The sequence below is a fragment of the Furipterus horrens genome, unplaced genomic scaffold, assembly GCF_987537825.1.
Source record: "Furipterus horrens unplaced genomic scaffold, mFurHor1.1.pri manual_scaffold_4, whole genome shotgun sequence".
In the NCBI taxonomy this organism is placed as follows: Eukaryota; Metazoa; Chordata; class Mammalia; order Chiroptera; family Furipteridae; genus Furipterus; species Furipterus horrens.
Window position 1 is genome coordinate 129,766,000 of NW_028327174.1, and position 27,371 is coordinate 129,793,370.

General features: G+C 34.4%; 2 protein-coding genes across 2 annotated transcripts in view; one reads left to right on the forward strand and one right to left on the reverse strand.

Annotated features, from left to right (window-relative positions):
- IFT74 (intraflagellar transport 74) overlaps window positions 1–27,371 on the reverse strand; it is a 104,430-nt gene that overhangs the window by 56,725 nt on the left and 20,334 nt on the right. The window contains exons 9-13 of the mRNA XM_090275790.1: window positions 13,671–13,809; window positions 12,141–12,203; window positions 5,311–5,454; window positions 2,928–2,968; window positions 633–712 (exon numbers count right to left, since the gene is read on the reverse strand). Coding sequence (XP_090131916.1) covers window positions 633–712; window positions 2,928–2,968; window positions 5,311–5,454; window positions 12,141–12,203; window positions 13,671–13,809 — 467 coding nt within the window. The remainder of the gene's footprint in view (window positions 1–632; window positions 713–2,927; window positions 2,969–5,310; window positions 5,455–12,140; window positions 12,204–13,670; window positions 13,810–27,371) is intronic.
- On the forward strand, window positions 15,756–27,263 carry LRRC19 (leucine rich repeat containing 19). Its single transcript, XM_090275789.1, has 5 exons — window positions 15,756–15,805; window positions 20,520–20,609; window positions 24,191–24,704; window positions 26,212–26,397; window positions 26,935–27,263. Exons 2-5 carry the CDS (start codon window positions 20,529–20,531, stop codon window positions 27,261–27,263), a joined length of 1,110 nt encoding a protein of 369 aa, XP_090131915.1. The 5' UTR covers window positions 15,756–15,805; window positions 20,520–20,528.

Consider the following 27,371-nt stretch of genomic DNA (forward strand, 5'->3'; position numbering starts at 1 on the left):
CCCTTACCCCTTACTAGGGAGAAGCTGGTTATGAAACTGTAATACCCAACCTCTTCCCCTGACTATACATACACTATAGATCCCAAAACCCCACCACAGAATTTCTACTTGTTTAGATCCCAGGCTTCCCCAAGTGTTCTGGTTCCTAACTTGGCTCTTCAAATTGTGCTGCTAGTATAAACTGGAAGGTTGTCAGAAAAAACCTCATTACTGGGTCCCCTAGAAAATTATTTCTTTCTGGATTATGTGTGACTTGATCCTTGATCTCCCAACTCTACCAGTTAACCCAGTTAATTAATAATTGACTATATTGAGAAAGTATAGCATAGAAATCTCTAACAACATGAAACCATTTTACTTCATTTTTTGAAAAACTGCTTTGCCAAAGAAAATACATTTCCTATCATTATATGATCATTTACAGTTATTTCAGGCTTTTAATTGGTTTAAATAATTTAATATTAATTATAATATTTAGTATTATAGTTTAGTATTTTAGTGGTTAATGTTAGTGATGTCAAAGAATTAAATAATAAATTTTAGGTAAATAGTCCCCGAGGCCCAAATTAACACTGTATCAATACTGCTATGTAACTGTCAATATTTGTTATAAAAAATATCAGAAAAATTACCTTGGTATTCTTCTAAATCCATATCAAGTTGTCTAATTTCTTCATTAAATTGATTTATTTTTTCTTTTAAATCTGTTAACCTGTTGAAAATGTTATTTAATAAATTTATGATACATAATATAGCTATTTGGTGAAAACATTTAATGATGATGTTCTAGAAAAATCTTAAATCTTTTCTAAGCTGCATAAATAACATCTAGAAATAATATGCCCTATTCTGTGGATAATACAACACATTTAGAGAGAAATTTTTTTTTGAGATCATTTTTTCATGATTCACATTTGGCTGCAAGTATATGCTGAGAATGTTAGGTTGTCTGACTTCAAGAGCAGATGCTTCCCTAGATTTTTTGAGCTTGACTTAAAACAATAAGAAAGTGAAAAATATTTAATAACTTTCTTTTTGTAGGTTTGTTTAAACTGAACTAAGTTTGCAAATTAGTCTCAAAAATTAGAAAATAAGAGATAATTTACCACTAGTAGAAGATTATATGGGTTAAAATTCTAACAGAAAACAATTGTACATATTATAAAGCTATAGTAATCACAACAATGTGGCACTAGAATGAGGACAGATATATATGTATATAGCAATGAAATAGAATTGTGAGTTCAGAAATAAGACCTTGTACCTATATATAATTGAATTTTTTAATCCTCACCCAAGGGTATTTTTAAACATATTTTTTGTTTTATAAAAAGAGGAAGGGAGAGAAACATTGCTAGGAGAGAGAAACACCAACGGGTTGGCTCCCACCTGCGCACTAACTGAGGATTAAACCTGTAATCTAGGTATGTGCCCTGACCAGGAATTGAACCTGTAACCTTCTGGTGTTTGGGATAATGCTTCAACCAACTGACCCACCCAGCCAGGGCTATATTTGATTTTTGACAAAGGTGCAAGACAATTAAATGGGGAAAGAATAACAATATTTGTTAAAAAGTATTTCAACAAATGGTGCTGGGACAACTGGGCATGCACAACAAAAGAATAAAATTGGACTTCCATCTTACACCATATACAAAAGTTAACTCAAAATGAATCATACATCTAAATATAAGAACTAAATTAAAAACTCTTAGAATAAAACATAAGCATAAGTATTTGTGACTTTGGATTAGGCACTGGTTTCTTAGATATGACAAACAACAAAAGAAAAAATAAATAAAATAAGACATCCAATTTAAAAGCTTTTGTAATTCTCAAAGGATACAATCAAGAAAGTAAAAAAAAAAAATCTACAGATAGGGACAAAAATGTTGCAAATCATTTATCTGTTAAAATATTTGTGTCTTGAATAAATGAAGAACCATTGAAATTTAATAATAAAAATAAATAACCCAATTAAAAAATGTGCAAAGGATCTGAAGAGACATTTCTCCAAAGAAGATATACATATGGCCAATAAGTACAGAAAAAGAAGTCAACATTGTTAGTCATCAAGGAAATGTAAATCAAAGCCATAATGAGATATCACTTAACACCCACTAGGATGACTATAATCAAAAGAAAGATAACAACAAGTTTTGGTGAGGACATGAGGAAATTGGAACCCTCATACACTGCTGGTAGGAATGTAAAATGGTGCAGCTGCACTGGAAAATAGTCTGGCAGTTCCTCAAAAAATTAAATATAGAGTTCTTATATGAGCCATTGATTCTACTCCTAGGTATATACCCAAGAAAAGTGAACACATATGTCCACACAAAAACTTGCACATGAATTTCATAACAGCATAATAGCCAAAAATAGAAAAAATCTAATGTCCATTAATGAATGAACAGAAAAATAAATATGGTATATCCACATAATGGAATATTTGGCAATAAAAGGAAATGAAATACTGATATATGCTACAACACAGATGACTTGAAAACATTATGCTAAGTGAAAGAATCCAGCCACACTGGACCACATATTATATGATTCCATTTATATAAAATGTCCAGAATAGACCAATCTACAGAAACATAAAATAAGAGTGGATCTCTAGAGCTTGGATGGGGAATGAGATGGGTAATGATTAAGGGGTGAGATATAAAACTGGGGTAACTGAACTGTTCTAAAATTGAGATGAGGCTTACATAATTCTGTAAATATACTAAAAAACCTCTGAATTGTAAGCTTTAAATATGTGAATTATATGAAATATAGTGAAAGCTGAAAATATGAAAGTTGCATCAATATTATCAATGTGAACCACCAAAAGTTACTGTAACAATATACACCTCTTGTACATTTAAAATTTAAAAGATGAGAAAGGAATACAAATGTCCTTGTATAAATGTACTTACTGTCTCTCCATGCTAGCTATTTCCTGATTATCTTCTTTAACCTAAAAAGGCATAAAAATAGTATTTTAAGAATTACTCACTGTTAGGCTATCTTAAAGAGAATTTCCTTCTAAGTTATCTTGTATTAAAATGTCAAATCTCATCTCTTTCTTGAAACTTCTTAAAATTTAACCTTTGAATTTAAAAGGAATATCATTAAGAAACTATTCACGAAGTTTCGTTAAGTCCTCAAAGGAAGGGTGGTGACATATTTCTGTGCTAATGAGGGTAACATGTCTTCAGGACTGAATGAGTTTGCATAAACACCTAGGATACAAACCCCAGCACAAGGTAGGCATGAAGGATTTAGCAATCCCATTACAATTGAATTTCAGATAAATTTTACAATTCATATATATCATGCAATATGAAATATACCTATTATCCATATATATATTTATTCTAATACCCTGGCTGGTTTGGCTCAGTGGATTGAGCGTCGGCCTGCGAGCTAAGTGTCGCTGGTTCGATCTTCCAGTCAGGGCACATCAGAGAAGGAAAACTCTGACTCCAAAAAACCTCCACTGCCTTGCGGCATACCTCTTCAGGGGAAAGGCTAAGGGAGTAAACCCCGACAGAAAATCCGGAGCCGGAGTCCCTAAGGCGGTTTGACGTTGTAGTCAACACCGGCAACTCCTGCGGCGCACCTGAAGCCAAGCTGTATTGACTCCGTCTTTCCCTTGGACCCTTCAGCTGCGAAGAGAGGGGGTGTCTGCTGCATGGGCAACAGCAGACCCTCCATATCACCCTGCCCAGGCTCTGTAGCTTCAGCTTCACTGGAGAGGACACTCCAGCGTCATCGCAAGATGTCGATTCAACACGGGAGGAGACAGATACCGTGTCACTCCCGAGTCGGACTGCACAAGCATTCTCGGCGGTGCAGATAGACTCTTAAGAAGCTACACCATCGTCTCTCGAGACGGACGGCTGCCTACGATTTATTCTAAAAGATTATTCTTTGCTTATCTAAAATACAAATTTATTGTATTTTATCTGGCAATCCTATCCCAAGACCACTTCTCTCCTGCCTTCAAAGATCTCTTTCCAAGGAACTTTATAGAGATTCTAGGTATTAAGACCTTTCTAGAATGATTAACACTTAAATACCTCCTGAGTTGATCCCTAAGATCTTCTAAACCCACTGTGTTCAATCTAAGACCACAAAGGTGTCCCATTTGTAGGCTCATAACTGGACCTCTTCTCAAATACATATGCAGTTCTCCTAAGGGCCCTATAGTTAGGGTATCTCAGGATAAATAACAGGCTAAATGTAACTTAGTACTAAATTAAAGCCAGCATTGGTGTAGTAAGAAAGCTACTGAATACATGTGACATGACCTAATGACATTGTGATTTCATAGATTTTAATTCCATTCACTTCATGGAGGCACTGATATTAATAACCACAAAAAGTCATTAGCCATGGAACACTTCATTTTCTAAATATGAAGCCCAAAACAAATAATGGAATAGATTTTCAGTAAGATTATCTAATTATTTACTAACTAATAAAGAAGACACCCTGGCTGGTTTGGCCCAGTGGATTGAGCGTCGGCCTGCGAGCTAAGTGTCGCTGGTTCGATCTTCCAGTCAGGGCACATCAGAGAAGGAAAACTCTGACTCCAAAAAACCTCCGCTGCCTTGCGGCATACCTCTTTAGGGGAAAGGCTAAGGGAGTAAACCCCAACAGAAAATCCGGAGCCGGAGTCCCTAAGGCGGTTTGACGTTGTAGTCAACACCGGCAACTCCTGTGGCGCACCTGAAGCCAAGCTGTATCGACTCCGTCTTTCCCTTGGACCCTTCAGCTGCGAAGAGAGGGGGGGTCTGCTGCATGGGCAACAGCAGACCCTCCATATCACCCTGCCCAGGCTCTGTAGCTTCAGCTTCACTGGAGAGGACACTCCAGCGTCATCGCAAGATGTCGATTCAACACGGGAGGAGACAGATACCGTGTCACTCCCGAGTCGGACTGCACAGCCATTCTCGGCGGTGCAGATAGACTCTTAAGAAGCTACACCATCGTCTCTCGAGACGGATGGCTGCCGACGAATAAAGAAGAGTTTTAAGTTCCTTATAAAAATCCAAAACATGAAAAAAGTGGCCAAAGAATGCATGAACATCATATAAAATAAGGATTTAAGTCAAAAAACAGTTTATGTGAGGAATGCCTTTTACTAGATTTTCTGGGTCAAATAGTTCATATTAATTTAGATGAAGCTCACTTTTCACTGCTTTTTTAAGACAAAGTATTTGCTTTCTGTTCAATTCATATGCCTTAAATAAAATAAATCAACACATTTATCAAATCCTGACATATTAAAATAAGTATGTTTGTTCTTTCTACCTGCTTAAGTAATCTCTCTCTCTCTTCCATTGGAGATCCCATGCTCTTGTCTTCAGCAATCATTTGATCTCGATGGGACTCTAACTCATACAGTTTTTCATGTAGCAATACAGCCTCCTGTTTTACCTGGGAGTGTGCTATTTCCTAAAGGAAACAAAAGGAAAAATTAATTATTTTATCAAAAATGATTTCAAATAGGTTTCAGTTTATAAGAATAAGGACAAAGTTAAACCACTAGTATCTTTAAGCAGAGATATAAAATATCTAGAGTACTCAATAATGCTACAAAGCACATTTCTAAATTGGAAGAATAAAAATATCCCTGTATATTTTAATAAGCTATTTTCAGTCTGAGATTCACAAGAACATGGTAGACTTATTTTATTTTCTAAATATAGGGTATCTCTACCAATGGAAAGATAATAAAGAAAATGTCACAATGTATGTACAACTTTAACCACAATCTCCAATTCAAAGAACAAAGAACTGATCTCTAGAAAAGAGATTTTCAAGGATTTTCATCTCATGGCAGTCATAAAATAATTACTAAAATTCTGCAGCACATCAAAAATATATTTTTTGCCAATCTCACAAAAAATACATATAATTTTGTTTTTTTATTTAATCTTCAGTGTGGTATAATTTTGATTCATTTACACCATATGGCTATTGTTATATTGGCTGTTGTCATTTTTTTATTTAACAGTCTAAGGGAAAAGAGATCAGTAGCCCTGACTAAGAGTCAGGTATTGCATGTTTTAAAAATTCCTCCAGTACAATGGTTCAAAATCACTGCTGTAGAGGAAAGATATTTTCCCCTGAATATGCCAAATATATACTTTCCCATAATGTTATGGTGAATTGTACCCCCCCTCCCCAAAAGATATACTGAAGTCCTGATTTACAGCATCTGTAAGTGTGACCTAATTTGAAATTTTTTTCAGATTTAGTTAAGATGAGGTTATCAGGGTGGATGTTAATCCAGTATGAGATGTATGTGTCCTTATAAGAAGAGATAGAGACACACACATGGAGAATACTGTGTGATGACACAGGCACAGATTGAAGTGATGCAGCTACAAGTCAAGGAAGGAACACCATGGTCTGACAGCCACCACCAGAAGATAGCAAGGAAGGACTCTATCCAAAGTATCAGAGGAAGCTTGGCTCTGCTGACACCTTGATATTATATTGGGTTGGCCCAAAAGTTCAACTGTTTTTTTCCATAAGATGGCTCTAGTAGCATTTAGCTGTCTTTAACTTCGTTTGAAACAATTTTGTTAGAATGTATTGTGACAGCTATCATATCAGTGTAAATTTTTTGAAAACTTATCAAAATTGGATTTTTGGTAGTTATTCTAATATTAAAGATGGAAGAAAATAAGCAACATTTTTGGCATATTATTTTTTGTTATTTCAAGGAAGGTAAAAATGCAACTGATACGCAAAAGATTTGTGCGGTGTATGGAGAAGGTACTATGACTGATTGAACGTGTCAGAAATGGTTTGCAAAGTTTTGTGCTGGAGATCTCTTCCTGGATGATGCTCCAACCAGTTGAAGTTGATAGTAATCAAATCAAGGCGTTTATTAGAACAATCAACATTATACCATGAAGGAAATAGCTGATATACTCAAAATATCCAAATCAATACAGTTATTGGTGAAAATGAAAAATGTGTCTTTTATTTTATGGAAAAAAACTAAATGAACTTTTTGGCCAACTCAATATTTCCAGCCTCCAGAATTGTGAGAAAATTTGTTTTAAGTCACCCAGCAGCACTAGAAATTGAATACACAGAAGTACAATAGTTATTGTGTAGTTAGCACTGTTCTACTGTCACAGAGAGAAAATGAATACGATGATTTTATTAGATGAACCACAATAGCTAGTGATGGTGGTGGCGGTGGTGGCGGTGGTGGCAATGGTGGCAGTCATGGTAATGACGATGATAATGAAAAAAATAACATTTGAAGTTATTTATTGAGCACTGTTCTGTGGGAGGAACTGTACTCCATGTTCTTTATACACTATCTCTAATACTCTAAACAAATCTCTAAGGTAGTACTACTTTGTGTTTCACAGATGAGGAAACTGAGGATCTAAGGTACAAATAATTTTTCTATGTTAACATAAATAAATGTTAATGATGATATCTGAAACCAGGCTTCACATCATGAACAAGATGAAATTTTTAAAAGGGATATCTTCTTTTTGAAAGGAATAGAAAACGGATTTTAAAAAAGGAAACAGTTCATAGGCAAAGGGTTATATGTATGATCAGTAATGTATTAATTTCAGGTGAAAAGGCATAATAAAACAGATATTTTGAGAAATGCAGGTATTTTGAGGTATCCTTTTTCACATCTTCTGCTTCATTTTGCTTAACCATCCTATAGCCATCTCTCAAGCCACGCTGATCCTTCATCTGATTTTTCACACCCCTTTGAACTGATTTAGTAATGCTTAGCACAGTATTAGTGAGCCACAGTAGATATTCAAATACTAGTTGACTGATATTTGATATAACGTTTTCTTGAAGAACAAGTTAAAAAATATAAGCAATATGGCAAAAGTTAACTAGAATTAGTGACTTACATTTTCTTGACTTGAAAATTCTGCAAAACTTCATGTTATTTTAGGCATACATGTACTGATGCCAAAAAAGAGTGGCGTCGATACAAACACTAAATCTAAGGTTATAGCTTACACTTTTCCTGCAGAAACGAAATTTTCCAGGAGAAATAAGACTTGATTCTCTCCCGTATGCCCTTAAAAAAATAGTAAGAAATACGTACAGCAAGATGGCTGTGTTAATACTAAATGTTGTCCTTATTCCTTGAAGCATAGTATTTCTATTACTATAGAGACCCAAGAAAATAAAATTTGTGTGTACCCACAAAGGGCAATCTGATACAAAAAAATCTTAATACTTTCAAGCAAACTTTTTTTTAATAGCAAATTTCCAAAGGATGATTACAAAATACTCATATTTATTTCTTCTGCCAGCTAGGTGACAACAATCATGTCAATCTACAATTGTTACTAATCTTATCATCATTGTATCTATCCAACTCCATAAAAATCAGGAAAGGCAGGTAAAGTCTGAGGAACAGACGGCATACTGAAGTGCAAAGTACATGAAAAGGTAGTTCACAGAAAAAGAAATACACTGACCAATAAATATATAAAGAGATAATTCAACTTCGTGCATAAATATATGAAAATTAAAACATGATAGTAATTTTTTCCTATTAAACTAGCAAAAATGGAAAAAGTGGGTAATGCTTGGTGTCAGTGAGTGCAGGTGAAAATAGGCACTCTCATATGTTGGGGCTAGGAAGAGAAAATGCAATAGCCTTTTTGGAAGGCAATTTAGCAATCTCACAACATTTTAAATGTATGTAATTTTTGACACATTACAAAATATTTTTATCTTAGGATATACTCATATAACTTTGCATAAAATATGTTTTCACTCAAGCTTTATTTATAATCCCCCCAAACTATAAACAACCTATTCATTACAAGGCTATATTACATCAGAGAAGGAAAACTCTGACTCCAAAAAACCTCCGCTGCCTTGCGGCATACCTCTTCAGGGGAAAGGCTAAGGGAGTAAACCCCGACAGAAAATCCGGAGCCGGAGTCCCTAAGGCGGTTTGACGTTGTAGTCAACACCGGCAACTCCTGCGGCGCACCTGAACCCAAGCTGTATCGACTCCGTCTTTCCCTTGGATCCTTCAGCTGCGAAGAGAGGGGGGGTCTGCTGCATGGGCAACAGCAGACCCTCCATATTACCCTGCCCAGGCTCTGTAGCTTCAGCGTCATCGCAAGATGTCGATTCAACACGGGAGGAGACAGATACCGTGTCACTCCCGAGTCGGACTGCACAGCCATTCTCGGTGGTGCAGATAGACTCTTAAGAAGCTACACCATCGTCTCTCGAGACGGACGGCTGCCGACGATTACAGTCATACAATGTAATACAATGTAGTAATTTAAAAATAATGAGGAAGCTTTAGAAGAGCTGATGTGAATAGACATTCAAGAGAGAATGTTAGGTGGGAAAAAAATGCAGACAGCTCTCTAGCTGAGTAGCTCAGTTAGCAGAGAGTCGTCCTGATACACCAATGTTGTGGGTTTGATCTCAGGTCAGTGCACATACAAGAAGCAACCAATGAATGCATAAATAACACAGGTAAACAATTTTTAACAATTTCTGTTGAGTTCGATTTTTCAGCTATTTTAGACTTAAATAGGCATGCTGATTTCACAACTGCAGTTAGTTTTCTTCTAACACATCAAGGTTTTCTCTACCGTTTATCTTAATGCGACCACTCTAGGCTGGATTGAGCCTGGATCAAAGGAAGCACTAGTGCTCTCCTATTGGCTGAGAGCAAACCTCCCTCGAGTGGGGAGGGTGGGGGATGATCTTGGAGGCCAGCGACAGGTTCATACTTGTCTAGGTTTTCAGTTACACACGAGACAGTGTGTTGAGAGGTTGTGTGCTGCTCTATATATAGTGAATTGTATTCCGAAGTGTAGTCTGAGCTCTTGTCTGTATACAAGGAGTTAGCAGACTTTATTTTTTTATTTACATATATACTTATTTCCTTTTCTTCAGATCATGTCTGCCTCTGCTATTTCTTGCCGTAAGTCCCTAAACAACCCTGATTTATTTTGTTCTAGCTGTAGCAGTTTCAGCATTCCCAAAGGACAAACATCAGTGCATTTGTCAAGCAAGCCTATTTTGCATATCTGAAAGTAAAACTTGGTGAATAAGATAAGCCTTGGGCACCTCACAAGGTGTGCAAGCAGTGTGTCGAGAGTTTATGGACGAGGATGAAGAGAACACATGATAAATTGCCATTTGGTATACCTATGGTTTGGCGAGAACCCAGAGATCATTCAAGTGACTGTTACTTTTGTATAGTGAAAACGTTGGGATATAACAAGAAAAATAAATGTAAAATAGAGTATCCTAGTCTACCATCAGCTATATGCCCAGTGCCTCATTCAGCTGAAATCCCAGTGCCAGTTTTCACTGAACTGTTCTCTTTTGAAAAACAGGAGTATAGTGAAGAACTAAGTGAGAGCAAAGATGAAGATTTTGAAATTGAAGATGACTCAGTTCGTAAGGGATTTGATTAGAATGAGTTGAATGATTTGGCATGAGATTTGGGACTATCCAAAAAGGCTTCAGAACTCCTAGCATCAAGACTGCAAGAGAAAAGTTTGCTTGAAAAAGGAGAGAAGTTATCCTACTTTTGATCAAGAGAAAGTGCATTTCTGCAGTACTTTCGAAGTGACGGTGGCTTTGTGTATTGCCATAACATACATGGTTTAATGGAGGAAATGGGAATTCCAATCTAGAATGCAACTGAATTGTGATTGTTCACTGATTGAAATGTGTCCTCCTCCACAATGGCAATTTATTTGGTGCAGTCCCAAATGGCCATTCAGTTTGTTTTCGTGAAGAATATGAAGACATGAAGTGTCTTTGATCTATTGCAATATCACAAGCACAATTGGATCATCTGTGTTGACCTTAAAATTGTCTGTTTCCTTCTTGGTCAGCAACGTAGATACACCTAGCATTCCTGTTTTCTGTGTATGTGGGACAGCAGAGCTCGTGAGAAGCATTGGGTGGAGTCGGATTGGCCTCCAATATCTGACCTCGAACCTGGTGATCTGAACATTCTACATGAGCCACTTGTTGACAGAAAGAACATTATATTCCCACCTCTACACATAAAACTGGGTCTCATGAAGCAATCTGTTAAAGCTTTGCCAACTGATGGAGACTGTTTCAAGTATCTCATTTTGGCATTTCCTAGCCTGTTGTTTGAAAAGATAAAATACCTTAATATATGTATTTTTGGAAGCAGAAATTTACTACTTGTACACAATTTGACCTACAATAACAATATATAGCCTTTATATGAATAAAATAACTAAATAAATAGCATATTCAGGTAATTTTTTCTTTATTTTCCTTTGTGTGTACATTTTGTATGATTTTTGGGGCAAAGGGAGGGTATCCTGTACCTTAAAAAATTGATGTAATAGAGAAAAACTGGGGTCATTTTTGGATTTAGATGCCAAGAGTTAGTTTAAAACAAGTGTCAAATATAACTCAATGAAACTTGTGTTCCCTAGTGTAAATGAAACAAATCGATGTTTTTCTCTCATTCCCCTCTGCAAACCAATTTTTAAAAAAAGCTGAAACAGCATATTAAGCATGGATCCCACTTAAGGTTTTCCACAAAAGTAAAACCAAGTTAGGATTATAGGATTGTTATGAAGATTCAATGACAATGCTGGTGATATATGTCAAGAATTCAAAAAAGCACATAGAACGTGCTCAATAAATATGAATTTGGAAAGAAGGCAAATGAAAAAAACAACACAATCAGGCATTTTTACTTTGATCTTATTCAAAGTCTTAAAATTATAAACATAGTTTTTTAATTAAAATTGCCTTAAATAAACAAATAAGAAAATGAATGCAAGTTTTTACATCTTTAGTGATGATCTGATCTTTCTCCCTCTTCATTTGTTTTTAGTCTCTTGTTCATGTCTTTAAATTACTACTTGATTTCAGGTACTCCAGTAGAACAAATGACTTAGTTTTGTACACAGTGGGCACTCAATGACTGAATCTAAGTTGTTACTAAATTAGGATATTCATGGTCTTGAGTGGTAACATGTTATTATACTGCTGTAAGTAAACTGCTAAACAAATATATACTTGAATATGTTCCATTAATATATTTAGCTGAATTATAGCTAAGTAATATTACAACTCTTATTTAATTTTATACTTACAGCTTCTAGACTCTCTTTTTTCATGTTCAGTGAATCTAGTTGCTGCTGATGTGTATCTAATTCCTAAAAAGGGAAAAAAAGCAAATACATATGGAAGTTACATTAAGAATAAATTTGTTTCTGTTTCTCCACATTTCAAATATGTATGTTACAAAGTAAATTTTGTGAACATCTTCAACAGGCATCTTGTAATTTGACTGTAAGTTATTAACACCCATTTCTATTTCCTTTCATTATTTCTAAAAATTGTGCCATGATCCACCTTTAAAAATACTTTATAAGCTTGTCAGAGGTAGCCAGACCTTTTCACACTGAATCATCATATCACTGTAATCATCATAGTATCAGAAGCCTCCAAATTCATTAGGTCATTGTTTAAAGTTATGATTTTTAATTTTTGTATTTAACCATGTTTTGATATCTTTTGCCCAATTCCTTTTTTTTTTAATTAATCATTTTATATTTTAATATTATATTTTAGTGTAGTAAGAAGACTTAACATGTACCTATTTTCTTTTAGGGCTAAAACCTATAGCAATTTACATGACTAACTCCTTTAAGGGATAAAACCCTTAAACCAGTGGTTCTCAACCTGTGGGTCGCAACCCCTTTGGGGGTCAAACGACCTTTCACAGGGGTTGCCTAAAACCATCGGAAAACACATATATAATTACATATTGTTTTTGTGATTAATCACTATGCTTTAGTTATGGTTGGGGGACACCACAACATGAGGAACTGTATTAAAGGGACGCAGTATTAGGAAGGTTGAGAACCACTGCATTAAACTAATTATCACTCATTTGAGAACCCTCATGCAAGATTATCTATATTTTGGCATTTCTGTAATACCCTTTTTCTTCATTATTTCATTTTATGTTATAAATCCTGTCTAAAATAAAAGTTACATTAAACTTTCAATGAAGGAATGTCTGAGAAACTAGAACTACTTTCATTATTAGTATTTGTGGGGACTAATTTTCTGTCAACTGGTTAAAGGATACCTGGGCATGAAAGAACACTACCTTCCAAATACGAGAAACCAACAAGATTGACTGTTGGGAAGATTCTCAATAGCTCCTCAGCAGGTACCCAAATTGGTTATTTAAATATCATGATTGGGGGTAATTGCTGTTCAAATCAAGGATGAGGCAAGTAAAAGATTGCTGCTGATCAGACAGGAAGAAAAGGAAAAAAAGTAAATATTCATAGACTCAGTTGTACGAGGCCTTTCAATGTTGCCAATGAAAGTTCATTAAAAAACAACTGTTTTCATATGTCTTTATGACATTAAAAAATGAAGGATGCATAGAACTGAAGAAATTATATAGTAAAAGCTAAATCATCATGCAGCATAAGAAAGTTTTCTATATCAGTGTATCTCAAATTTAAGTGTCTATATGAATCATCTGGGGACCTTGTTAAAATGGAGACTGATCAGTAAGTCTAGTCTTGCTCTCAGGGGATGCTGATGCTGCCCATAGTAGCAAGATTGCTATATGCCTGACTCAAAGTACTAAGTAGTATTACCTGTAATAATTTCTCATTTGTGGTTTTCATTTCTATGTATTTGACTTGTTTTTCAGGAGACATATTTTTGATAATGCCATCTGCTGCTTGTTTTTCCTGTTCAATTTCTTCTTCCACACTTTGAATTTGTTTCTCCTTCCTGAAATCAAAAGTATGCAATATTCCTTACTATAATGAGGGGAAAGAAAACATCAATTAATTTTACTCAGGTCTTGGTCCCAATTAAATAGGGTACTTAAATTCATTCAATCATAGTTTATGATCTAAAAAGTCCTTACAGACATACAAAATAATCCTGTTTGATCGTTACATAACATGGCCCCCATCGGCACAGACTTGTTTTACGTCTTTCTCTTCTCAACCCCCAAATGCTTCTATGTCCTTATTCTCCATTTTACTTACATTCTTTCAAGAGAACATAAAAATTATCCCAGAAAATCAATAAAGCCTTCTACATATGATAGTTAAATTTTAGAATAGTTGTTTACAAACATTTTTTAAGCCAAAGAATTCTTTGATCATATGAAATCTTGTATGAAAGTTTACCAAGTAAATCATATAAAGTAGCACAGCTCTGACCCAACTGGGAGTAGGGAGACCTATGTTATGATTTGGTTTTTAAAAATTCATAGTTTTAGATTAATATGTTTTGCTTAAATTCCCTATTATCTACTTTAATTAAAATTGGTATTTCACATATTATCAACTGTACTTTAGCAAAATAAGAGTTTTCCAAAAAACAAGACAATAATAATCTTTATATATAATCACAAGAAATACCAGAAATGTGTCTCTTATTACCCATTTTCTGAAGGCCACATAACGGCCAAGTGTCAATTATCAATAGGAGAGAGAAAAATTCTGGAAAAAAATTAAAAAGTTACAATGCTAGTTATCATGTAAATACTTCAAGATCTACATACAAAAAGCCTGCCTGGAGATGAATTTTATTCCCAATGTCATAAATTTCAAGTTTCAAAATATGATTATTCTACTAGTTAAATCTATTACTTATTCTCTTTCACATATAGATACCAACTTCTAGTTTTCACAATCACTAGCTAAGCTATATAGATCCACATATTGCCCCACAATCTTTACACACTCGTACCTGACTAAAATAAGGTAAATTCAGAAATCTTCCTATAAAGATATCATAATAATTGAATAATGAACATAACAAAACAGACTACCTGGAATTTTTATTTATTTATTTTTGTCTCACTGTAGAACAAGGAGTGATATTTTTACTTTGAACCTCAATTACTGCAATGTTTGAGGTTACAAGTATGTTTGCTGCTGCTACAATTTATATGGGTATAATGGGCTCACAGAACTTTCAAGCAGAAGAAATTACTACTTCAATCTTTTTGTTTCATAGATTAAGGATATTGAAGCCTAGAGGAGCTAATCTTTTGAAACTAACTCACTCTGAACTCTCTGATTGTTCAACTCTAGCAATGACCCTTAACTATGGTTTTGCCTACTATGTCTCAGTGTAGTTAGATGGGAATGAATGTGTACAGTATTCCATTTTACAGAGGAGAAGTTAACAGCACAAGGAAGGTAACTGATTTTCTGAAGGCCACATAATGGCCAAGAGTCAAATGTTCTGATGTTTTGAGCACTTTGCTCCTGTTACAACTTGGCAGTAAATCACCAATGATGGTGTCATAAAAATGAGTAAATAAAGAAGTTGAAACTCAGAGGAGTAAAACTTGGTAGCTCTTCAAGTTGTATCTTTCTAAACACAAAATAACTTTAGTACTAACACTTAAATCACTTTAGTTGTATATCTTTCAAAATATGTATTTTCAAAATTATGTTTTAACTCACAAAGTAAATTTGTTAATATTTAAATTTGTTAAGTCATTAAACACAAAGGTTACACAAACCACCTTACTTGTTACTCTAAAGAAGTCAAAGATGACTTTAAGAAATTATTCTTCTAGTCAATCTTTTGCTAAGGAAGCCTAGTTTTTGTCTTTTTTTTTTTTTTAAATCACCTATTCATTGAGTTCAAAGGTTAAAACAAAGTGAAATGCAATCATATGACATACTGTTTTTTTTAATGGTGCAGAAGAATCAGAATAGATTCCTTAGCACACCAGTCTCAGAGAGAAAAAAAAGTAAAGGTAAGGTCTTATGTATTTACAGGTTTGGTGGCTGTTGAATTTTTGAAAGAGTCATATTTCTTAAATCTGTACAAAAGCTTTACCTTCACTAAGTGATGAGAGTGGAAAATATGATTATATTTTTACACACTCTAGAAATATTAACCTTAAACTGGCCAAAATATTTTTCCCAGTTGAAGTTATAATGTAGTAAAAAGTAATTATTTTTCTTTTTCCATAAAAGTTTCACCTATACAATGAAATTTATAAGATCTTTTTATTTTGAAATGTTAATCACAGAGAATTTTGAAGTGACTTAAGTTAAAAACAAATTTATAAGATGAAAAAATACTGGCCACAAGTAAATAACTATTGAAATTGGGTGATGACTATTTTCGTTATATTTTTTTCCTTAAAATTTTCCATTATAAAAGTTTTGAACTGCAAAAAATATCTATAAAATAGTTAATTACAAGAATGAAGTTCATTGTGAATTAACATCTTACTTCAATACATTGATTCTGGCATAAATACCTAAAATATTTAGTGTCAAAACTACATATACATTTAACAAAACCAAAAATAATTGCAGCATATTTTTATTTCAGAGTATATAAATTATACAAAGCAAATAACCAAAAACTCCTAACAAATTTGAATTAAAAACTGCACTAAGAACATTGTTTCTTTTTCAATATCTACCACTTCTTGTGTAAAGCTTTTTTTCTCTTGTGTAGGTTGTAGGCTATGTAAAAGGGCACTTAAGAGAAACCGATCTTCTGTGTGCTCTCTATTTTTTAATCACTAAATTTAAACCCAAATTTCAAAATAAATTTCTAATTGAGGGAAAAAATCCTATAGAGGGGAAAAGGTGATAACTCTATTTAAATCAACTTTTTAAATGGGGTAAATTGAATCAAGAACAATTTCTTCATAATCAAGTGGCTAGCTATTCTGTCAACCTAATTTCTTCAAGATAGCCAATAATGTTAGCAAATGTGTTTTCTGTCTAAAGAATTAATCCATTCAGTGTCATGATGGTCAACATCGACCCCCTTTCAATCCTTCCTCTCTCAAAACACACACACATATATATATATATGAAATGCCACATTGATCATGGGGCTCAATCAATGCATTTCATAACTTTAGATCTAATGCTTTAGATTGTTAATGCTTCCTTGCACAGAATCAACCTTGAGCTCCGAGTATATATTGCTTCTAACATTCAAATTTATCAAATAGAAAGAAAAATAATATTTCTTTTCTAATTCTTATAACTTTATTTCTTTTAACACACTGGAGACAATAATTATTTGTATTAAGTAGATGATAAAGCTAATAAATACAAGAGGATCCTATCTCTATTTCCACATAGGCTACAGCCCTACCTGACCTCCAGTACCTTCTTCAGCTAGTGCTATTCCATAACAGCTCTTTACTTAAGTTCAGTTAATTTTCTTTGTATACTATGTTTCCTTTAATGATCCCTATCTTATTTATTTCTGAAAACATAGTACTTCTCCCTTACTCTTCACTACCTTCCACACACCTGCACCCTACCAGAGACATCAGAAAGATGTCTATGCCATTGAGAAATACTGAAACAATCTAATGAAGAGGCAGCACACATTCCTGGAGATCACTAAACATGGGTAAAATGCCTCTTATATATGATTTAGACATCCTCTTTTGTGGGTAATGGTCTGGAATAAGTGATAACTTGAACTCATTTCTGACTCTAAAAGGGATTCTATTGTGATCTATATTTAAGTTGCAATATCTAAACAGAATAGCGGCTTTTTCCTAACAAGGTTGATATAACTACAGAAAGGGAGGAAGTGGAAGGGGAATAAGTATAAACAGATAAACAAATTGAAGGCAAAGAGTATATTAACTAGAATAGACTATTATCGAAATAAGTACCTCATTGCTAATGAGGTAACAGTAAAGTAAAATGAGTCTCACTCCTGAGTAGTTTTCTACTTCCTGCTCTTGTAAAATAAACTTTTTCTTAAAAATTATAAGTAAATAATTGCAGCAAATGCTGTAAAGAGGTTAAAAAATAAGACTTGAATTTTAGAAAACCACTAAGAATGATATTAACAGGATATATTCATACCTTTTAAACAGATAATTTGTTTGCAGCATATTTTTTAGTGTTGACTTTAAAAACAGAGATAAAGACAAGAAAAATTAATATTATGGGTAAAATTACTAAATGTAAAGTAACTATTTAGCAAAAAGAATTTACTCAAATAAATGGAAACTTCTAGTGAAAAATGGCATGTTGCACATACCCATTAACTTTGACCCCTGCCCCAAACCTAAGATGTAGATAAAAGGTAGAAATGAGTATACTCACAAGAACAAACAGAATGAAAGAGGGGGGTAACAGAAATAAAACCTAGAAACTAGAAAGTTAATAGTCAAGCGGAAACTGGGAAAGCAAAATATTTCCAAGCCAGCAGTGTGGAAAGCTGAGAAGCCACTTGATTTATACTGCAAAACATGCAAATTGCCCAGAAATTGGCAGCACCACATGTTCTGGAAAAAAAGAAGGGCTAAAACATAGTTGAAAGTCTTCCTCCCTGCCTCTTCCCAGTCAGGTAAAGCTCCTCTCCTACGTAAACAGAAGATTTAGGTTTTCTTTCCTCTGGGGAGAATAAAACAAAGGGCATCAGGGCACTAAGCACATGTGGGTGCGGGACCTTTATGCCTAAAACAGGAAAAATAAGTTAAAGTTTTAATACTAATTATTGAGATAAACGCACCCTTTTCACCACTCAGCTCTCAAAATGCCAGCCACCTGGTCTTATCTCTTCAGGCAGTAAATTAGAAAAGTCATTTTGGGGGATCTAACTAGTGCAAGAGAAAAGATGTAAAGATAATGACATTTAGGGATTCCCAAAGAAAACAGTCCAGTAAGTTTACAGTAAGGTTTAAAGTGAATAAGACCTTCACAAATGCAGTTTTCATTATTATTATTTTTTGTTTCCCAGTCTTATTTGTAGGTTCTAAACCAAATATTATCAGACATATGAAGACTGAAAGTCTCTAATATAAAGGATACTGACCAAAATAAAGTGGAAAAGCATAACATGAATACATACAGGCTATTGAAAGAAAAATAAGACAAAAGGTACAAGATAATAAGGAAAGATAATTTATACCATAGGACACTATTAAAGAAAATTTTCGGAGGAAAAAAAAGAGCTCTTAGAATGAAAATGATTGGAAAAATAAACTTTAATAGTTTAAAGATAAAATTGAGGATATCTCCCAGAAAGCAGAGTAAAAACATACAGAATTGAAATACAGGAGAGTTAAGATAAAAATTTAGAAATCATGCCAGGAGATCCAACACCCAATTAAAGGAGTTCTAGGAAGAGAAGTGAGATAAAAAAATAAAAAAAATAAATGAGGAAGAAAATTATCAATATCATCAATGAAATACTTCAGAAAATTTCCCAGAACTGAGGGACACAGCTTCCAGATTGAAAGCACTCACCAAGTACCTAGTTTCATGAATGAAAACAGACTCTCACAAAGGATCATGAAATTTCAGAACACTGATTTTAAAAGCTTTGAGGGTTAAGAGGCAAGTTACATAAAAGGATAAAGCATTGGAATGGCACTGACATCATAGTTCTTCACAGTAATACCAGAAATCCAAAGATAATGGGGCAATGCCATCAATAATTTGAGGACAAATTATTTCCTACTTACAATTTTATTTCTAGCCAAATTATCTTTTAAAGTCTAAAAAAATTTCCTGCCTATAGACCTTTTCAGGAAGCTATTGCAGAAAACTCCATAAAAAAGTAAAATAAAATAAAAAGGTAGGGCATTCTAGAAAACAGGAATTCAGTAATAAAGACAAAAGGGAATCCCCATGATGAGGGTAGAGGGCCTAGTCATCAGCTCATTTAGGTTACAGCATGGCAGCAGGCTCTGGGAAAGACTTCTTTAAGCAGATGACACAGATTAAATACCTAAAATGCATAAACTATTGAGTAATTTGTTAGGAAAGAGTTTGGGTATAAATTCGTTAAAAAAAAAAAAAACCAACACCACCAACTAAGCACATTAGAAAAAGAAAAAGAGTACAATTAATTTAGTGAAAAAATGTGAGCAGGGACAGAAATGTAATCTTGTTTCATGGCTCAGTCATTGATAGCATTTACACATTTGTGATACACTGAATACTAATCTAACCCAAATTACAAGTAACTTTGAAGAATGAAGAGATAGGAGGGTTATAGTTGTTGTGTTAGAGATGAAGGGAGGGAATGTTTGAAAGAGCTGTAGACTCATCTCCCACACTTGCAGGTAAATGGATAATACCAATAAAGATCATCTAAAACTAAAAAAAATCAAGAAATAGTAATATAAGAATAAATTTAAAAACATGTACATAAATATTCTTCTGGACTTTATACTGTGTACATATATTAAAACTTTAAAGTGTACAACCACTTCAGTTGCTTTCAAGTTCTTTTCAATAGATCTAGGAACGAATGAGACACTAAAATAATACTGGCTTTCATTTCCCACAGGAACTTTTTGGTTTGTTAAGATTCGAGTACAGGACTGGTAAAGGGACATGTGGTTATTTCACACTTTCTATATCTTAAGAAAAAAAACTATTTAAAAAAAAGGAAATAAAAATGTCCTCAATAATCTATAACATTCTAGTCTCCTGTTGAGATTAAAATACTCTTTTTTCTATCAGGCCTGCGATATGAAAATCACAAGCATTCCAATCTTATTTTGGTCCTTCTCCATGCTATTATTATCAGATGAAAGCGAGACTTCTAAAACAGTAAGTTTTTATAATCAAGATAGTGAAAATATTTTCAAAGGTACACCTTGAGTATCCAAAGGTAGTAAAACAAAGCAAAATAACTCTTTAGTTAGCTGTGTATATTCAAAATCTGTTATCTCTGAACAAGATTCTAACTGGACAAAAGCAGTCTTCATATTTTAAAGAGTCTTTTAAAAATTGATTAAAGAAGAAATCTGTAAGTTCTCACTATAAAATCAGAGATTAGTTTTAAAACATAAAAACGACAGGACTTAACAGTCAAGATGGTCCTGTAGGCAGACATGGCTCACCTATTCGCACAACCACATCAAAATTACAACTAAAATATAGAACCTTCATTCAGAACCATCAGAAATTGAGTTGAATGGAAGCCTGACAACTATGGAACAACATCAATCCAGACTGGTAGGAGGGGAACAGATGTGGAATGGGATGGTCCCACACCCACTTATGGTGAATAAAAAAACTGGAGGGATATCTCTGGAGTGAGGAGGCACAGACCCACACTGGGCCCCAAGCCCAGGGTTCCAGTGCCAGGAAGATAAGTCCCCAAAACTTCTGGGTCCAAAACAGCAGGGATTGAATCAGTGGAAGAAACTTCTGGAGCCCCAAGCAGTTTCTCTTAAAGAACCCACACATGCATTCACCTACTCAGACTCACTCCCTCTGAGCTCCAGCACTGGGGTAGCAGCTTGAAGGGCACCAGATATAAAGGGAGATATCGAAGTGTCTGGCATGAAGGCGAGCACAGGTCATTGTGTCTTTTCTAAATCCTTGCCTCACAGAGCTGGCAAGCTGAGGTCATAACTGAGACTCCATCAACCTGGCTAACACTGACTTACCTGGAGATCCTCAGAGACTCCGCCCCACCCAACTAACAGGCCCACTCTAGCTGCTTTTCCATATGAATGGTTGGTCTTGGATAAGCTTCACAACTTCATACATCCTATCAAACAAGCAACAGCTGACCTCAATGAGGTCCAGACCTGGCATTAGCAGTAGCCAGCTTCGATTCACAGCTTATCTTCACCTGGGCCCAGCACAAGTAGCAGCCATCTCAGATTGCTTTACAGCTCAGGCAGGGTGCCCTGGACAAAACACAGGTGGGGGCTGACCTTGGCTTGCACCACTCAGGAAACTCCAGGGGGCCAATGCACCCAGTGGTCAGCTACAGACCATGTCGGAACACCACCACCCTACCCCTGCACAGCTGATCCTCCACAGAGGGCGGAGGTTGGCAGTCAGTGGTCACAGCCAGTCCTTGCAGCTGATTGGCCTGAGTAAATCCCTCCCATTGATCTTCCAACAGCAACCAAGGCTCAACTACAAGAGGAGAGTATACTCAGCTCACACAAAGGAGGCACATTGAGTATCTAATCTGGGTGATAGGGGAGGCTGTGCCCCTGGACCCTACAGGACACCTACTACAGTAAGTCACACTACCAAGACACAGAGTCAAAGCAGCTCTACCTAATACATGAAAACAAACACAGTGAGATGCCAAAATGAGGAGATAGAGAAATATGGTCCAAATGAAAGAAGAGATCAACAACTCCAGAAAAAGAGCTAAATAAAATGGAGATAAGCCTCTGTCAGATGAAGAGTTCAAAACACCGGTTATTAGGATGCTCAAGGAGCTTAGAGAGACCTCTAGAGCATAAAAAAGATTTAGTCAGAAATGAAGGATATATTAAGTGAAATAAAGAACAATTTACAGGGAAACAACAGTAGAGTGGATAAAGCCGAGAATCAAATCAATGATTTGGACCCTAAGGAAGCAAAAACAACCAATCAGAACAAGAACAAAACAGAATCCAAAAAAATGAGGAGAGTATAAGCAGTCTGTGGGACAACTTCAAGCGTTCCAACATTCGCATCAGAGGTGCCAGAAGGAAAAGAGCAAGAAATTGGAAATCTATTTGAAAAGATAGTGAAAGAATTCTTCCCTAATTTGGTTAAGGAAACCAAATGCAAGTTCAGGAACCACAGAGAGTACCAAACAAGATGGATTCAAAGAGGACCACTTCAAGACACATCATAATTAAAATGCCGAAGGTTAAAGATAAAAAGAGAATACTAGAAACAGCAAGAGAAAAGAGGTTAATTACCTACAGGGGAGTTCCTATAAGACTGTCAGCAGATTTCTCAAAAGGAACTTTGCAGGCAAGAAGGAAATGACAAGAAATAGTCCAAGTCATGAAAAGCAGGGACCTACAACCAAGATTGCTCTACCTAGCAAAGATATCATTTAGAATCACAGGGCAGATAAAGTGCTTCCCAGGCACGAATAAAACTAAAAAAGTTCATCATCACTATATTAGAAGGATTTATTTAAGAAAAAAGAAGATCAAAACTATGAACAACAAAATGGCAATAAATACATATCAACAATTGAATCTAAGAAACAAACTAAGCAAACAAGAACAGAGAATCATGGATACGGAGAGCATTTTGGTGGTTGTCAGAAGGGAGGGGTATACTGGGAAATGGGAAAGGACTTGAGAGGATTAAGAAGTACAAATAGGTAGTTACAGAATAGCCATGGGGATGCAAAGTACAGTGTAGGAAACAAAGTAGGCAAACAACTTATATGCATGACCCATGGTAATTAACAATGGTTGGGGATTGCCTGATAGAGCAGGGGGCTGCTGGGTGGAGGGTGGCAAAGGGGGAATAATCAGGACAATGATAATAGCAGAATCAATAAAATATAATTTTTAAAAAAGACAAAAACTGTACTTATAATGTAAGAAACCTTAAAATACATTTATAAGAAAAATTGTTGTTGCATTATTATTATTGGGGGGACATTTCAATGGCAAAAACAGTCAAAATAAGAACTATTTCTCTGAATCTATATCCACAGAAGGAAAGCACTTCTTCATGTTGTTTAGCACTTTAAATTCAATACATGGCTCAATTTCTATTATAAGATAAATATTTTCTTTTAAAATACCAAATTTTGAGTTATTACGTTTCTAAAGTCACATATTAAATACTATTTCTTAATTAATAGCCCTGTGTAGTGTTGGTAGCTCTGCTGATTTTTAAAGATTACATATTATAAACAACATATGATGTCAGATGGGTACCAGACAGGATGATCACTTCTTAAATTGTATAAATTTCTAACTACTATATTGTATAGTTTTTATACCAACTGTAATTTAAGAGTATTAAAAATATTAATACCAGATTTTTAAAAATTACATATTTTAATTTCATTATAAATATTAATCCTGAACATTGTAATACTGAAAAAGTTAACTGAATTATTCATCTTGTATTTCCACATATACAAATGGGAATATACCAACAGTCTTTTTTTCTGTAATAATTATGTAATACTTAGAAGATAACTGCTCAATTACATGTATCAACATTTCCTTAATCTTCAATATTTCATCCCAATAAAGAAATAGCATTTGTTTTCCTCTTTTCAAATTACCATACTGAAAGATTAGACAGTAATCTTTTCTAAACAATTTCCTCCCAATGTCTAATAGACAGGATATGAAATTCTGAAAATTCTGTTAATATTTTCTGATTAATGCATTTCTATTCTTTTTCTTTTTCAGGAAGTCATATGTAATTTCACTGAAAAGAATTATTCTTTTATTCCAGTGGATATTAATAAAAATGTTACTGTACTTGATCTCAGTTATAACCAAATTACACTGAATATTATCGACACAAGTGTTCTACAGACATACTGTTTACTCATTGAGCTCTATTTGATGGAAAACAATGTCATTATCTTACATAATAATAGTTTTGGTAACCTCTCCAACCTGAAAATTTTAAATATATGTAGAAATTCCATCCATGTAATCCAACCAGGTGCATTTATAGGCTTAAATAAACTAAAAGAGTTATATCTCTGCCAAAACAAAATGGTACAACTGGATCCTGATATATTTGTGCCTCTCAAAAACCTGAAACTTCTGAATCTGCAAGACAATTTAATGAGCGATTTTGATGGAATACAGTTGTTTCATCTGGAATTACTCATTTTAGATGGAAATCCATGGAACTGCTCTTGTAGTCTACTTAATTTGCAGAATTGGTTAAACACATCCAATGTGACACTAGGTAAGCAATCACAATTTAAATCAAAACCAGATGTGACTGATTTTTGGTTGTTCCACCTCAGAGAAGTCTCTCATTTCATTTTCCCTCATAGTACTTATATTTTATAGTTTATACCAAAACATTGTCCCAAATTTTCTCCCTTTGTTCCCCTCTATCCAACTCCACCCGCAACCCCTCAGGCAATCCCCACACCACTGTTGATGTCCATGGGTCTTGCATATGTTCTCTGGCTACTGTATGTCCTATGCTGTACATTACATCCCTGTGACTGTTCTGTAACTACCCATTTGTATTTCTTGATTCCTTTACCTTTGTCACCCACACCCCAAACTCCCTCCCACTTGACAACCATCAAAACAGTCTCTGTATCTATGATTGTTCCTGTTCTGCTTGTTTATTTTGTTGTTTAGATTCAATTGTTGATTGCCATTTTATTGTTCATGTTTTAGACCTTGTTTTTGATGAAGACTCTTTAACATTTCATATGATATTGATTTGATGATGATAAACTTAGTTTTTTCTTGTCTGGGAAGCTGGCTCTCTGTCCTTCGATTCTAAATGATAGTTTTGCTGGATAGAATAACCTTGGTGTTAGGTCTTTGCTTTTTATCACTTTGAATACTTCTAGCCAACCTCTTCTAGCCTGCAAAGTTTCTTTTGAGAAACCATTTGACAGTCTTATGGAGGCTCCCTTGTAGGTAAGTGCTTTTCTCTTGCTGCTTTTAAGATTCTCTGTTCTGTGTTTCTGCTCCACCTACCAGTCTTGATGTGGTTTCTATTTTAATTCTGTAGTTGTAGGGCTTTCATTCAGCTCAATTTCTGATAGTTCTGAATGATGGTTGTTCTATAGTTTAGTTGGTTTTGATGTGTCTGTGCAAGGAGGCAAACATGTTTAACTGTGTTGCCATCTTGACCGGAACTGTCATTTGATTTTTAAAGAAAAGAAAACTACTCTTGTTTAAGTGAAACAGGAAGAAACACTGAAAAGTAATTGTTGAATGGATGCTCTTCCTCTGCCTCTTCAGAAAAACAAAAAGAGAGAAAAAAAACAAATTTGTGTTCTACATATGTGAGATGATACTGTCCTTCATGTATTAAGTTTACATTTTCAATATGTGAGAATAATTTTTTCAAGTACTTCCTTTTCTTAGGATATCCTGCCAGAGTAGGTGAAAACAGGTGCTCTACTTTCTTAACTGCAAACGATGCTCTACGTCAGATCCAGATTTTTCAACACAATTTTAATCATAGCATCTTTACTAACACAAACTAAACAATAAACAGAGACTGCCCTTCAACTACATTTATAAAACAACTTTATAAACAGGAATGTGCATATTTCCCTTCTGTTGCTACACAATATAAGAGTTACTTTTTTACAGTATCTAATAAATCTAATAATCACGTATGCAAAAAAAAAAGTCTGGATAAAAGCAATTATAAAATGTTGTTAACCATAATTTTCTTTTCCATAAATCATCTTAATTTATTCCTTCTGATTTACTAGAAAATGAGAACATCACCATGTGCAGCTACCCAGATATCCTGAAGCGCTACAGTATCAAAACAGTACCTTATAATGCTGAATGCTACTCAAAATTTTCTTCACCTATAACTGAAGACCTTTATATTAATTTTCAATCTATTAGTAATTCGACATTTAATAGCTCTTTGGATAACTTAAGAAATTCAGGTAATGTACTGGTTTTGAATATTAATGTTGCTGAAGATAGCATACTAAATAAACTAAGGTAGTTCTCATTATTTTTCTGTATTTTAAGTTAACTAGAAACAATGTAAAAGTACAATTCCTCATCTCAACAAAAGATTTACAAGATACTGAGTTTCCAAACTAGGCTCTGCCTGTTATCAGACAAATGCCACCAGGCAAATAATATTTAACTTCTCAGCCTTAATTTTAACTAGTCAAGTCACAATTCTTAACAGGTATGAATCAATAAAGATTCTAGATGAATGGATAAACAATACCTGCAAAGATAGTATTTATTTAGAAAAAAGGAAGGTATTCTTTCACCACTCTATGAAATATCTTTATATTGTAGTTTCAATAACTTTCACTTAAAGAAAATTATAAGGTACATTCATTTCTAATACCAATATTGGGGAATTATTAGGATATGTAATTTTTTCTTTCTTTTTTTTGTCAATTTAACAAAATGTCTCCCCTCTCTCATTCTTTCTCTCCCTCCCTCTTTGTATCCCATTTAAGAACATGAACCTTTTGGAAAAAGCTGGGCTTTCCTTGTTGGTGTTGTAGTAACTGTACTGATGACTTCACTCCTAATTTTTATTGCTATCAAATGCCCAATATGGTATAATTTTCTGCTTAGTTACAATCATCATCGCCTGGAAGAGCATGAAGTAGAAACCTATGAAGATGATTTTACTGAAAATCCAAGTTCTCTTTCACAGATACCAGATCCAAGCTCCGAAGATTCTACAGTGATATCTGAACAACTAAATTCATTCGTAATAGATGATGATGGGTTTATTGAAGACAGATATATAGATATTCAGGAATTATGTGAAGAAAATTAATTTCTTTCAATGTTTGATTCTTTAAAAAATGTTATCAATTCACTCAGCTTAGACATGGGACATTTACACATGTAACATACCAAATTATAGCTAGTAGACCTTCATATT